Here is a 15,476-nt window from a genome sequence, read left to right as displayed (position 1 = left end):
TTTGCTGCTGGTAGGGAGGACCACATCTGGTGTTACAGCTAATAACTCCTCATGGAACCACCACTTACCACCAAGCCTCTAACCAACCACCCAACTCGACCTCTGCTGCTGGTAGGGAGGACCACATCTGGTGTTACAGCTAATAACTCCTCATGGAACCACCACTTACCACCGAGCCTCTAATCAACCACCCAACCCGACCTCTGCTGCTGGTAGGGAGGACCACATCTGGTGTTACAGCTAATAACTCCTCATGGAACCACCACTTACCACCGAGCCTCTAACCAACCACCCAACCTGACCTCTGCTGCTGGTAGGGAGGACCACATCTGGTGTTACAGCTAATAACTCCTCATGGAACCACCACTTACCACCGAGCCTCTAATCAACCACCCAACCCGACCTCTGCTGCTGGTAGGGAGGACCACATCTGGTGTTACAGCTATTAACTCCTCATGGAACCACCACTTACCACGAGCCTCTAACCAACCACCCAACTTGACCTTTGCTGCTGGTAGGGAGGACCACATCTGGTGTTACTGCTAATAACTCCTCATGGAACCACCACTTACCACCGAGCCTCTAACCAAACTCCCCCACCACCACCCCCCTCCTATGTCATAATTTCTCACCCTCCCCTCACGCCTGAAACCATCTCATTACTGAGCCTTTATGAAAACACGCGGACTCCCATCCACTCCTGCACACCAACATCCATTCTTTAAACGGGCCTTCACCCTCTTCCACACGTTCCTTCCATTCCACCCCTCCTCGCAGAAGTATTGCACGGTTTTCTTTTTTACTTTTTTCCCGCCTCCCCATGCACATCATTCATCTAAGACACTGACTGCTGTGCCTCCTGGGATATGCACATCACATATTGTAGGAAACATAGCCTTTCTTACAAGGAAAGGAGGGAGCGGGCCTATCGGTTCATAGTCGAGAGGCCCGCCCGCTGCACCTGGAAGAGCCAGTGGGCCTCTTGATGACGCCAGAGAGAATTTGGTGGAGCGGAACAAAAGTGGTGGCAGGGCATGAACGGATCTCTGCGGGACAACGCTGGATCCACTGGATGGGAGAGTATCTGAAATATGCGGCTACCACCTTCTGGTGAGTGGGGCCACTGTACCAATGCAAACTTTTGTGCTCTTCATCACACCTTTCTATTTTCAGTCCATTTGCTATGAAAGCAGCTTATACCAGTATATAAGTAATTAGGCCCCATCACTGGTGTCATTGGGAGGAACTGTACCCATTGTAGGTGTCATTGGTAGGAATTGTGACCCATCGTTTGCATCATTTGGAGGAATTGTTCCCTATAATTGGTGTTATTGGGCCTCATTGTTCGTGTCATTGGAAGGAACTGTGGCCCATCTTTGGTGTGAGTGGGATGAAGTGTGCCTCATCATTGGTGTCATTGCACCCCATTGTTGGTGTTATTGGGAAGAACTGTGCCACATTGTTGGTGTTATTGGTAGGAATTGTGCCCCATCGTTTGCAGCATTTGGAGGAATTGTTCCCTATAATTGGTGTTACTGGCCCCATTGTTCGTGTCATAGGAAGGAAAAGTGCCCCATCCTTGGTGTCATTGTTATGAAGTGTGCCCCATCATTGGTGTCATTGTACCCCATTGTTGGTGTTATTGGGAAGAACTGTGCCCCATTGTTGGTGTCATTGGTAGGAATTGTGCCCCATTGTTTGCAACATTTGGAGGAATTGTTCCCTATAATTGGTGTTATTGGGACCCATTGTTCGTGTCATTGGAAGGAACTGTGCCCCATCCTTGGTGTTATTGGGATGAAGTGTGCCCCATCATTGGTGTCATTGCACCCCATTGTTGGTGTTATTGGAAAGAACTGTGCCCCATTGTAGGTGTCATTGGTAGGAATTGTGCCCCATCGTTTGCATCATTTGGATGAATTGTTCCCTATAATTGGTGCTATTAGGCCCCATTGTTTGTGTCATTGGAAGGAAAAGTTCCCCATCCTTGATGTCATTGGGATGAAGTGTGCCCCATCATTGGTGTCATTGGGATGAAGTGAGCCCCATCATTGGTGTCATTGCACCCCATTGTTGGTGTTATTGGGAAGGACTGTGTCCCATTGTTGGTGTAATTGTTTGCATCATTTGTAGGAATTGTTCTCTATAATTGGTGCTATTAGGCCCCATTGTTCGTGTCATTGGAAGGAAAAGTGCCCCATCCTTGGTGTTATTGGGATGAAGTGTGCCCCATCATTGGTGTCATTGCACCCCATTGTTGGTGTTACTGGGAAGAACTGTGCCCCATTGTTGGCCTTATTAGTAGGAATTGAGCCCCTTTGTTGGTGTCAGTGAATGAAATAGCACCCCAAGGGCCAGATAAAAGCAAGCAAAGGGCCACAGTTTGAAGACCACCTGCCTAGGCGATCTGAACGAAAATCAGACCTCCCCCTCTTTGCCCTCAAACTTCTGGGATCTGTGATATGTCCCTATTCACAGGGCGAACCGCAGCTCGTGCATGTGCAGTGGGAAGATGGCTGTGAAATCACAAGGAGCCACAGCCGGCTTCCCACACTACACATGGCAGGGACCCAAAATCTGGTGAAGAATCGGCCTGGCTAAGGACAATGCTGGATCCCTAGACAGGTAAGTGTCCTTTAATTAAAAGAGCAGCAGCTACTGTAGTTGTAACTGCTGACTTTTAATGTTAAGGAGGAACTGAAGATCCTCTTCAACTCCAAAAGCGCTGTTTCCGGCTGTGTTCTGTAAGAGTTCCATGAGTTCAACTCAAGAGTTGGTTGTGGCCAGCTCAGTGGATTGCTGTAGGAAAGTCCTGGATTCTTTCTTGGATACACAGAATATAACTGGATATAACATTTATAGGTGACGTTGATCCAGGGAATATCCGATTGCCTCTCGGGGGATCAGGAAGGAATTCTCTCCCCTGCAGGAGCAAATTGGATCGTGCTTTGCTGGGTTGTTTTTGCCTTCCTCTGGATCAACTGTGGGTGTAGGATTATAACTTTTTTTTTTCTATGGTTGAACTGGATGGACTTTTGTCTTTTTTCAGCCAGACTAACTATGTAACTACGTAAAATCTAACATAGTAAATAATAATCCAGTAAACTCACCCATGTTACTGTGTGCTGGAGACATGGAGTTTGGAGATAGATTTGGTGACCCTGAAAAACAATTTTAACAAATATCAAACACTGGAATCCACCAACTCCCTCCCCCCAACCTTGTATACTGGAAGGTCAATCCTTACCCGAGTCTATGCTGTGATTCATCTGGTCGCTGGTTTCTCCATCTTCACTCAGGTAACCCGGAGGTGGAGTTTCTAATGAATCAGAAAAGTACACAGTTACCATCATCCTCCCTCCAACACCGCCTTAAAGGTCATCTCCACTTTTGAGGAGAAAAAAAAAAAAGCAAAAAAATAATATCGCGTGTACAACTGCTACAGTCTTCCAGTTTTCGCTCTGTTGGGGCGATCAACACTGCAAAGTGACTATAGTATATGGCAGCATTTCTCAAGCTTTTTCCCAAGGGGGGCCATTGAAATAATGTATGTCCTCGAGAGAGCCCCTGATAAAACCAACCCATTTAGCTCGGGTTCACATATATGCAGTGGGGTATATCGCATGTGATTCGCACAGGAACCGCAATGCATTCCTTTGCCAATCACATGCAATTTGTGTGCGGTGCGATTTTGTATGGCTCTATTCGCACCAAATGCGCAGGACCCGTTTTTGGGTCCCCATTAGAATTGGATCGCACAGGTATTCACACCTATGGGATCTGATTCTGCACATCGCACCACGTTTTGTGAACCGCTTTTGGGGTGTTGTTAACCTCCCTAGTGGTCTGATTATGTCAGTATTTCTGTGCTCAAAGCGGTACAATTTTTTGCATGGAAATATGTAGTTTTTTTATTGTAGGCCTGTAATTTTTAGGGATAACTCACTGAAATCTGTCTGGACAAGAGTCTAGTAAACATCCCGGGGATGATAAAATTTGAAACACAAAATCATAAATTATAATTTAATAAATTATCATAAATAATAATATAATAATAAATGTAATTCAATAATATAATCAAACCAAAAACACTGAAATGTGAAATAGAGCGCCAAGTTCGCACATTGCTGAGCTCAGTCGCAGAATCGTTTTCAGTGTCTGATGAGGAATTTCCCCCACGAATCATTATCACTCAATTCTGCAAGTGGTTCTGATTTACTATCGCTGTTCTCTAGCCGGTCTAAAACCGTGTCTGACCTAAAGGGACGCTTTTTGGACGCCATGGACGTTTCTCAGTTTCCAGGCAGAAAGAACAGTAATAATGCTGGCAGGGCGCCGGACAAAGCACTCGGGACAAAATGTATGTGAAATGGTTTGATACAGGAATGTTATACTATGTGATTTTAGTGGATTTAGTGAATGTCACTTTTAAAATTTCCCGCCAGTTCCATCCCCCGTACGTCCCGACGTCGCAGGGAACGAAACCCGGAAGACAGATGCCGGCATCCGCCGGAGGACATTGCCGGGGACACTGCAGGAGGGACATCGCGGGAGCGCAGGACAAGGTAAGTGCAGAAGAGATCCCGGAGCAACGCTGCAGTGTATTCCCGAGTGTAGCTCGGGGGGGTTACCGCTTGTGGTGCTGAAACTTTACCCCGAGCTACACTCGGGAATACCGCCAGGGGGGTTAAGATTTGACAACAAAACCTGGAAGCTGATTGGTTTCTGTGCAGAGCTGCACCACATTTTGCACTCTCCAGGTTTAGTAAATAACCCCCGCTGTGTGGCTTGGCTTTTTGTTCGGATCCTTTATTATGGGAGGTCTGTCAGTGTCGCATGACAGGGTCACTTTAAATCTACGCATTGTCAAGTGTTTGCGTTTCTCTAGCCGGTCTAAAACCGCGTCTGACCTAAAGGGACGCTTTTTGGACGCCATGGACGTTTCTCAGTTTCCAGGCAGAAAGAACAGTAAGAATGCAGGCAGGGCGCAGGACAAAGCACTCGGGACAAAATGTATGTGAAATGGTTTGATACAGGAATGTTATACTATGTGATTTGTATATGTGCATTTTAGTGAATGTACAATTTTTAAATTTTTTAAATTTCCGCCGCTTCCGCCCCCCGTACATCCCGACGTCGCAGAGAATGGAACCCGGATGGATGCCGACATCGGCCGGAGGAGATGGCCGGGGATGCTGCAGGGGGGACATTGCGGTAGCGCAGGACAAGGTAAGTGCTGCAGGGATCACTGGAGAAGCGCTGCAGTGTATTCCCGAGTGTAGCTCGGGGGGGTTACCGCTTCTGGTACTGAAACTTTACCCCGAGCTACACTCGGGAATACCGCCAGGGGGGTTAACTTGATTTACACACCCGAAGCGGTTCGCATAAACGGGGTGCGATTCACACTGAAAACGCTGCGAATTCCGCACCGCATCAGTGTGAACCAGGGCTTATGCAGGCCATACATGGTTCGAATTCCGAACGATTTTTCGTCTGAAAATCGAAAACCTCGTTCGCTCGGTAATCCGATGGCACCATCATTGATTTTGAACATCGGCCGACACGGAGCAGAATACATTTTGGCCTAAATTTATGCCGAAATTTGAATTTTTCAATTTTTTTACTGGACATGTGTAATAGAAACAAGTCAAAAATATTGATATTTTTTTCTCAAAATTATTTTAAAGCGCAAAAAATTTGCGATCAAATACCACCGAAAGAAAGCTCAATTTGTGGGAAAAAAAGACGTAAATTTAGTTTGGGTGCAGCGTTGCATGACCGCGCAATTGACAGTCAAAGTAACGTAGCGCCGTAATGCAACAAACGGAATGGTCAGGAGGGGCAGGGCCCTCTGGAGGGGGAGGGGTTAAAAAAAAAGGTAACTGGAAAACAAGGTGTACCCGGACCTGGAATGTAGTTGATCTGTGGCTCAATGCCGGCTGGAAAGTTGGTGTTCTCCGGAATGGAATGGCTGTAATCATCGAGAGGAGGAAACTCCGCAGGAATCTCTGTGTTTCGTGGCACTAATACTGGGGGCAGGACTGCGACAAAAGAAAAAAAGGACATAGATGAGACATGGTCATTCAATTCATTCAATTCAAGCATCTCAACTAGACTTAGAGGGTCATAAAATACACCAACATATGAGGAATACAATAGGTGTGAAGCAGCTGAGCCCCTCGGATTGACATGTATATTTGCCATCTGATTAGCATGTGATTCTAAGTCCGGGTTCACATTGATGCGATGCGGAATTTGCAGCCTTTTCTGTGCGAATTCCGCACCGCATCAGAATTCCCCCCCCCCGTTCATGAGAACCGCTGCGGGTGTGTATGTTAACAACACCACGAAATCGGTGCGATATGCAGAATCGGATCACATAGGTGTGAATACCCGTGCGATCCGATTCTGGTGCGGACCCAAAAAAAGGGTCCTGCACCTTTTTGGTGCGGATGCGGTGCGATCTGAGCCATACAACATGTACGCCTCCGATCGCACCGCACGCAATTCGCATGTGATTGGCAGAGGAATGCAGTGCGGTTCCGGTACGAATCACATGCGATATACCGCACTGCACAAGTGTGAACCCGGGCTGGATACACCAGTAAATTTTCATACGAACATTTTTGGACATTCAATGAATAAACAAAGTACTTCAAAATTTTGTTTGCTTTTAACTATTGATGCACCGATCTATCGGCTGTGGAAAATTATCGTCTGGAAATAGGTTTATTGGTGTTTTGCTGACAGAAAACAAAAAAGGTGCCTATAATGATAACTGACTTCAATGTAAAACCGCGTCCCATGGACTTCAGTGCAAGAACGCCCCTTATTGACTTCAATGCAGTATCGTGTCCCATTGACTTCAATGCAATATCGCGTCCCATTGCCTTCAATGCAAAATCACGTCCCATTGCCTTCAATGCAAAATCACGTCCCATTGCCTTGAATGCAAAATCACGCACCACTGCCTTGAATGCAATATCATATCCCATATATCATATCCCATTGCCTTCAATGCAAAATCATGTCCCATTGCCTTCAATGCGATATTGCATCCCATTGCCTTCAATGCAAAATCACGTCTCATTGCCTTCAATGCAAAATCACGTCCCATTGCCTTCATTGCAAAATCACGTCCCATTGCCTTGAATGAAATATCGCGTCCCATTGCCTTTGAATGCAATATTGTGTCCCATTGCCTTGAATGCAATATCGTGTCCCATTGCCTTCAATGCAATATCGTGTCCCATTGCCTTCAATGCAAATTCATGGCCCATTTCCTTGAATGCAATATTGCGTCCCATTGCCTTCAATGCAAAGTCACGTCTCATTGCCTTCAATGCAAAATTGCGTCCCATTGCCTTCAATGCAAAATCATGTCACATTTCCGTCAATGTAAAATCACGTCCCATTTTCTTCAATGCAAAATCATGTCCCATTGCCTTGAATGCAATATCGCGTCCCATTGCCTTCAATGCAAAATTGCGTTGCATTGCGTTCAATGCAAAATTACATCCCATTGCCTTCAATGCAAAAACGCCTCTTTTTAAAAGGAGAAGTACAGCCAAAGCCCTATGTAATCAGTGATCGTACCGCACAGGTGAGGTATCGCCGTGAACGTCAGAGTGGGAGTAATAATCCTAGCTCCAGCCTGCCTGTGCAACTATAAACTGGTACCCTGTAAAGCGTCACTGATATTTTTTTAGGTATCGTAGTTTGGCGCCGTTCCATGGGCATAAACAATTTTTGAATATTGACATGTTTGGTATCTATTTACTTGGCGTATCATCATTTGATGTTTTACCAAAAAAACTGGGTATTATCGTGTGAGAAAGATATATAGTGAGCGCAAAGAAAATGACAGAAAAGCAGCTAGCGCAAAGTGGCAAACCCTCCTGCTCCACTGAAACATAAATATATATAGAAAGGTGCAGCGCTGGTACCGATCTATGTGAAAAAATGCAAATAAATATGTGAACTAATATCCAATATTGTGAAAAAAAGTATGACATGAATTATAAAGTCCAAAGAAAGGTGCAATGTCCAGCAATCTTGTGTGACTCAATGGTGATCAGCGGTGTTAGGTGATATCTGTGACAATCCTCCACCACTATGTACTCATCAGAGGCAAGAAATAAACAGGCTCTGTGCAGGAATCCCTCCGAGAGATGGAACCTGTTCATGGCAGGAAGTATAGGAGCGTATTTACCACAAGGCAAACAAGGCACTTGCCTAGGGCAGCATTTTTCAGGGGGGGCAGCACCTCCCCCTTAGAAGAAGGGATAAAAGAAAAGACACGTTCACCATGGGAACCAAATGGGATCCAAGAGAGGCTGAGGGCTGCTTGATGGTGTCTGTAGAGCCTGACTCACATTCCCGGGGATGTCCGGAGCTGTGAAGATGAGTGTCTTTCTCTATATCTCGCCGGGGGGGGGTTGTGGCCTATGATTTTTGTGTTGCCTAGGACAGCACAAAACCTAAATACACCCCTGGGTATACGGCCCAATAACATCCACTGCAGCTGGGCTCTACATGGGCATTCCTTAACCTCTTTCCGTCTGGCCCATGTACATAAACACCGGGAGTGCTGCTGGAGCGGGTGGACGTTTCTAAATGTCCCCCCGCATCCATTGCCTGTGCGCGCTCCCTGGGAGCACACGGCACCACGATCGGGGCCCGCTGTGTCCGAACACCGATCGCTGTATGGGACCTCTGTGCGAGATCCCGATTCATGTGATCACTGATAGGCCAATCAGTGATCACATGAATAGTAGTAAGCAAGATGTCACTTCCTGTGAATGATCACAGAGGCCACATGGTACAGGGCTCCCTGAGAGCGCGTGGCATCGCTGTACGGGACCTCTGTGTGAGGTCCCAATCATGTGATCACTGATTGGCCAATCAGTGATCACATGAATAGGTGTAAGCAAGATGTCACTTCTGACATCATTGCTTACTACGTGTGAAATCTGTGAATGATCACAGAGATCACATGGTACAGGGCTATTCACAACAGCCTTGTACCATGTGACAAACTGTAACCAATCACAGCTCTCACAGTATTTCTAAAGGGCTGCAAGAATGCAGACAGAGAGAAAGAGAAATGATTGATTTTACAGCCTTTATGGGTGTAAAAGCAATCTATGTAAAAAAAGGAAAAAAAAATCTTCGTCACCCCCCACAAGTAGTACAGAGTCACCATGGTGACCCTGTACTGCTAGGGTGACAGTATGTAAAAATAATAAATAATAATATAACAAAACAAATACAAATGTAAACAATTTTTTTAAACAATTATAATTTTTAGTTATACACTAATTTGGGTTATTTTTTTTTTTTTTTTTTTACTAAAATGATAACTGAATACATTTTGGTCAAGATTTATGAAGAAAGATTATTTATTTGAAAAATTTTATAAAACAATTTTCTTTCAAAATTTTTGGACTTTTTCATTTATATAGCAAAAAAATAAAATCCCAGCGGTGAATAAATACCAGCAAAATAAAGTTTTATCTTTCTAAAACAAAACGCTAAAAAATCCATATGGGTACAGTGTTGTATGACCGCGCAATTGTCATTCAAAGTGTGATAGCGCTGAAAGCTGAAAATTGGCCTGGGCAGGAAGGGGGGGAAAGTGTCCGGACTGGAAGGGGGGGAAAGTGTCCGGACTGGAAGGGGGTGAAAGTGTCCGGACTGGAAGGGGGGGAAAGTGTCTGGACTGGAAGGGGGGGGAAAGTGTCCGGACTGGAAGGGGGGGAAAGTGTCCGGACTGGAAGGGGGGAAAAGTGTCTGGACTGGAAGGGGGGGAAAGTGTCCGGACTGGAAAGGGGGGAAAGTGTCCGGACTGGAAGGGGGGGAAAGTGTCCGGACTGGAAGGGGGGTGAAAGTGTCCGGACTGGAAGGGGGGGGAAAGTGTCCGGACTGGAAGGGGGGAAAAGTGTCTGGACTGGAAGGGGGGGAAAGTGTCCGGACTGGAAAGGGGGGAAAGTGTCCGGACTGGAAGGGGGGAAAGCGTCCGGACTGGAAGGGGGGGAAAGTGTCTGGACAGGAAGGGGGGGGAAAGTGTCCGGACTGGAAGGGGGGGAAAGCGTCCGGACTGGAAAGGGGGGAAAGTGTCCGGACTGGAAGGGGGTGAAAGTGTCTGGACTGGAAGGGGGGGGAAGTGTCTGGACTGGAAGGGGGGGAAAGTGTCCGGACTGGAAGGGGGGGGGGAAAGTGTCCGGACAGGAAGGGGGGGAAAGTGTCCGGACTCAGAGCTCAGAGAATTAGCTGTCACTTTCCCCCCAGCTAAAAGAAACAAAGTTTCTTTTTAGTTTATTTCCCCAGATAAAAGAAACAAAGTTTCCTTTTAGTTTCTTTCCCAGAGTTAAAAGAAATGAAGTTTCCTTTTAGTTTCTTTTCCATGATAAAATAAACAAAGCTTCCATTTAGTTTCTTTCCCCAGATAAAAGAAACAAAGTTTCCTTTTACTCTATTTCCCAGATGTAAAAGAAACAAAGTTTTCTTTTAGTTTCTATTCCCAGATAAATGAAACAAAGTTTCCATTTAGTTTCTTTCCCGAGATAAAAGAAACAGTTTCCGTTTAGTTTCTTTCCCCAGAAAAAATAAACAAAGTTTCCTGTTAGTTTCTTTTCCCAGATAAAAGAAACAAAGTTTCCTTTTACTTTATTTCCCAGATTTAAAAAAAACAAAGTTTCCTTTTAGTTTCTTTCCCCAGATAAAAGAAACAATGTTTCCTTTAGCTCTGGGGAAAATGACAGCTAATTCTGTGAGCTATAGAGAATAAAAAACAAAAGCCGGCAATTGCATTTAAAAATCGGCACCGACATATAGGGGTTTATTTACTAAAGCTGGAGAGTCCAAAATCAGACTCCCTTCTGCATAGAAACCAATCAGCTTCTAACCTCAGCTTGTTCAGTGAAGCTTTGGCAATGAAACCTGGAAGCTGATTGGTTTCTATGCAGAAGGGAGTCTGATTTTGGACTCTCCAGCTTTAGTAAATAAACCCCATAGTGACAGCCAGTGAAGGAGCCTTCCTGTATACCCTGCTCCCTCACTGTATACACTGCTCCTCTACTGCCCCCTCCCTGCACACACTGCCCCCTACAAAGAGGACCTGTCACTCATATGCTATCACATAAGGGACAATTGGTCCCCTAGGTGATAGCAATAAAATCATTAGTTAAAAAAAATAAATAAAAATATACATGAAAGTAGAAAAAAAATACTAAAAAAAAAATTGGAGCCTCCCCACCCCCACACCACATACGCAGACATTTCGGTTTCGGTTTGGTTTGGTTTTCGGCCACATGCATTCTGAATTTTCGGTATTGGTTTCGGCACCAGAATTTTCATTTGGATGCACCACTACTCCACACATGTAAGGGCTGACGAGTACATAGTGGTGGAGGATTGTCACAGATATCACCTTACACCGCTGATCACCATTGAGTCACACAAGATTGCTGGACATTGCACCTTTCTGTGGACTTTATAATTCATGTCATACTTTTTTTTTTGCACAATATTGGATATTAGTTCACATATTTATTTGCATTTTATCACATAGATCGATACCAGCGCTGCACCTTTGGGAATTATAGTATGTTTGTGTTCCCTAAAATGCATTAATTTGTATTTTTTCCCAAAAATGTGCGACTAAAAGATTGCTGCGCCAATCCTGAGTGACATAAAAATTTGCAACACCCTCCATTATATTCTCCAGGGCAGGCCTCACTAAATGGCGGACCGCAAAGAGACCGAACGAATCCTATACCGACCGCGGCTCCGACGCCTAGCAGCATGGATGTCCTCTGAAGCTGATATCCTCCAAACATCCCCCCCCCCGCCACCATTGCCACAGAATCATCTTCATAGAAAGCAGAGAGAACGGCATGTCCAGGGGGGCTATCTAACTTTTCAAGTTAACAAGCTGGTGATTGGTTCCTTGGCGTTCCTAGCAACCAATCACCTGCCTGTTAATATGAAATGCCTGTCCCCTTCTACCTGCTGTGTAAGATAGGAACAAAGAGGAGGTTGCGAAAGGGGGGGGGGTATAAGGGAGGGGGCATTTGTATAAAGGGGACTTGGCTGCAAGGAAGGGGAGATGTGAAGGGGACTGGGGAGCAAGGAAGGGGGGTTGTGAGGACTGTGAAGTGGGGGCTTTGAAAGGGGCTTGGGTGCAAGTAAGGGGGGGGGGGGGGCTGTGAAGGGGACTGAGATGCAAGTAAAGTTGTAAAGAGGACTGGGGTGCAAGGAAGGAGGGCTGTGAAGGGGACTGGGGTACAAGGAAGGAGGGCTGTGAAGGGGACTGGGGTACAAGGAAGGAGGGCTGTGAAGGGGACTGGGGTGCAAGGAAGGAGGGCTGTGAAGGGGACTGGGGTACAAGGAAGGAGGGCTGTGAAGTGGACTGGGGTACAAGGAAGGAGGGCTGTGAAGGGGACTGGGGTACAAGGAAGGAGGGCTGTGAAGGGGACTGGGGTACAAGGAAGGAGGGCTGTGAAGTGGACTGGGGTACAAGGAAGGAGGGCTGTGAAGGGGACTGGGGTACAAGGAAGGAGGGCTGTGAAGGGGACTGGGGTACAAGGAAGGAGGGCAGTGAAGGGGACTGGGGTACAAGGAAGGAGGGCTGTGAAGTGGACTGGGGTGCATGGAAGGAGGACTGTGAAGTGGACTGGGGTACAAGGAAGGGGGGGGGGTGGTAAAGGGGACTGGGGTACAAGGAAGGGGGTCTGTGAAGGGGAATGGGGTGCATGGAAGGAGGGCTGTGAAGTGGACTGGGGTACAAGGAAGGGATAAACTGCAAAGCGGACTGAGATGCAAGTAAGGAGGAGCTGTAAAGGGGACTGGGGTGCAAGTAAAGTTGTAAAGAGGACTGGGGTGCAAGGAAGGAGGGCTGTGAAGGGGACTGGGGTACAAGGAAGGAGGGCTGTGAAGGGGACTGGGGTACAAGGAAGGAGGGCTGTGAAGGGGACTGGGGTGCAAGGAAGGAGGGCTGTGAAGGGGACTGGGGTACAAGGAAGGAGGGCTGTGAAGTGGACTGGGGTACAAGGAAGGAGGGCTGTGAAGTGGACTGGGGTACAAGGAAGGGATAAACTGCAAAGCGGACTGAGATGCAAGTAAGGAGGAGCTGTAAAGGGGACTGAGATGCAAGTAAAGTTGTAAAGAGGACTGGGGTGCAAGGAAGGAGGGCTGTGAAGGGGACTGGGGTACAAGGAAGGAGGGCTGTGAAGGGGACTGGGGTACAAGGAAGGAGGGCTGTGAAGGGGACTGGGGTGCAAGGAAGGAGGGCTGTGAAGGGGACTGGGGTACAAGGAAGGAGGGCTGTGAAGTGGACTGGGGTACAAGGAAGGAGGGCTGTGAAGGGGACTGGGGTACAAGGAAGGAGGGCTGTGAAGGGGACTGGGGTACAAGGAAGGAGGGCTGTGAAGTGGACTGGGGTACAAGGAAGGAGGGCTGTGAAGGGGACTGGGGTACAAGGAAGGAGGGCTGTGAAGGGGACTGGGGTACAAGGAAGGGGGGCTGTGAAGTGGACTGGGGTGCATGGAAGGAGGACTGTGAAGTGGACTGGGGTACAAGGAAGGGGGGGGGTGGTAAAGGGGACTGGGGTACAAGGAAGGGGGTCTGTGAAGGGGAATGGGGTGCATGGAAGGAGGGCTGTGAAGTGGACTGGGGTACAAGGAAGGGATAAACTGCAAAGCGGACTGAGATGCAAGTAAGGAGGAGCTGTAAAGGGGACTGGGGTGCAAAAAAGGGGGTTGTGAAGAGGATTTCAGTGCAAGGAAGGTGGGGGGGGGGGCTGTGAAGGGGGCTGAAATGTAAGTAAGGGGGGGGGGGGGCTGTGAAAGGGGCTGAAATGTAAGAAAGGGGGGGGGGGTGGCTGTGAAGGGGACTGGGGTGTAAAGAAGTGGGGCTGTGAAGTGGACTGGGGAGCAAGGAAGGGGGGTTGTGAGGACTGGGGTGCAAGGAAGGGGGCTGAGATGTAAGTAAGGTGGCTGTAAAGGGGACTTGGATGCAAGTAAGGGGGGCCTGTGAAGGGGACTGAGATGCAAGTGAGGCTGTAAAGAGGACTGGGGTGCAAGGAAAGGGGGGGGGGGCTGTGAAGGGGACTGAGATGTAAATGGTGGGGGGGGGCTGTGAAAGCGGCTGAAATGTAAGTAAGGGGGAGTGGTGGCTGTGAAGGGGACTGGAGTGTAAGGAAGTGGGGTTGTAAGGACTGGGGAGCAAGGAAAGGGGGGGCTGTGAAGGGGGCTGAGATGTAAGTAAGGGGGAGGGGGCTTTAAAGGGGACTAGGGTACAAAAAAGGGTGGCTGTGAGGGGGACTTGGGTGCAAGTAAGGGGGGGGGCTGTGAAGGGGACTGAGATGCAAGTAAGGTTGTAAAGGGGACTGGAGTACAAGGAAGGGGGGGGGCTGTGACAGGGACTGGGATTCAAGGGATTCAGGTAAGGGGGCTGTGATGTAAAGGGGTGACAGAGGACACTGATGTGAAGGGGAGGGGGACTGTGATGTGAGGTGGGGGCTGAAGACACTGATGCAAAGGTGGGGGGGGGGGGGGGGTTGTGATATGAAGGGCAGCCAAAGGACAGTTAAGTAGGCACTGTGATGTAATATGGGGGGGATTTGAATGCAAAGGGAGGCTGTAATGTAAAGAAGGGGCTGTATTGTAAAGGGGGGTGTTGTGATGTAAAGAGGGAGTAGTACTGTAGTATAAAGGGGGGGGGGCTGTGATGTAAAGGGGAAACTGTAATGTCAGGGGGTGGGGCTGTGATATGAAGAACCAGAGTCATGGCACAAACGTGAGACTCGGACCTCTGCTGGATGACAGTTTTAATGACCGGACCTCCATGGATTTCAATTCAATATCCCTTCTCTAGGGCCTCTGCTTAAAAATATATATAATGTCTGGGGGTTCCAATTACATTTCTAGCAAAACATATGATGATTGAAAGACAGAAATGTCAGAACTGGGGTACAATTTCCATACTTCAGTCCAGACCAAATACCTCTGATATAAACAACATATTTCCTTTACCTGGAGTCTCCACTCGCTGGTAGTGATATGGATTGACGCAGACTTCATCTTTCTTCATGTTGAAAGCATATTCGCACATCTCCATGGCGCGTAGCTCGTGGTGGCTGTGAAGATCTGGCCACCTCCAGAGACGGCAATAGATGACGTGGGGCAGACCTTTGCGGTGCGATACTTGGAGCCTCCCATCTAGAGACCTGCAGAGATAAGAGAAGGTCCATCAACACTGGAAATATGCTGACGGTTGGGACTTCTTTGAGTCACTAGTAATGGTTGGAACACACTGTTCCTTCATACATATCATACATTCACAAGGAGAAGATGGCCACCATATTAGGCTGAAAATCAATCATGGATGGAACATTACAGGGAAACAAGCCTCAACATTTCCTAATCCAACATCCCCCCCCAACTCATAGAAGACAGTGTGGCTCCAGAATTCTT

The 15,476-nt window shown here is 47.4% G+C and overlaps 1 protein-coding gene across 1 annotated transcript in view; it reads right to left on the bottom strand.

Moving 5' to 3' along the window:
* SMAD3 (SMAD family member 3) overlaps window positions 1-15,226 on the bottom strand; it is a 79,646-nt gene extending 64,420 nt beyond the window's left edge. The window contains exons 1-4 of the mRNA XM_089664739.1: window positions 15,036-15,226; window positions 5,907-6,041; window positions 3,248-3,319; window positions 3,111-3,161 (exon numbers count right to left, since the gene is read on the bottom strand). Of these exons, the coding sequence (XP_089520865.1) occupies window positions 3,111-3,161; window positions 3,248-3,319; window positions 5,907-6,041; window positions 15,036-15,120 (343 nt within the window). The 5' untranslated portion in view covers window positions 15,121-15,226. The remainder of the gene's footprint in view (window positions 1-3,110; window positions 3,162-3,247; window positions 3,320-5,906; window positions 6,042-15,035) is intronic.
* Between the last annotated feature and the right edge of the window lie 250 nt (window positions 15,227-15,476).

The sequence above is a fragment of the Staurois parvus genome, unplaced genomic scaffold, assembly GCF_062004578.1.
Source record: "Staurois parvus isolate SC_StPar_1 unplaced genomic scaffold, SC_StPar_1.0 ptg002019l, whole genome shotgun sequence".
Taxonomy (NCBI): domain Eukaryota; kingdom Metazoa; phylum Chordata; class Amphibia; order Anura; family Ranidae; genus Staurois; species Staurois parvus.
The sequence above is the reverse complement of the archived record's forward strand: the minus strand, read 5'-3'. Positions and strand labels throughout refer to the sequence as shown.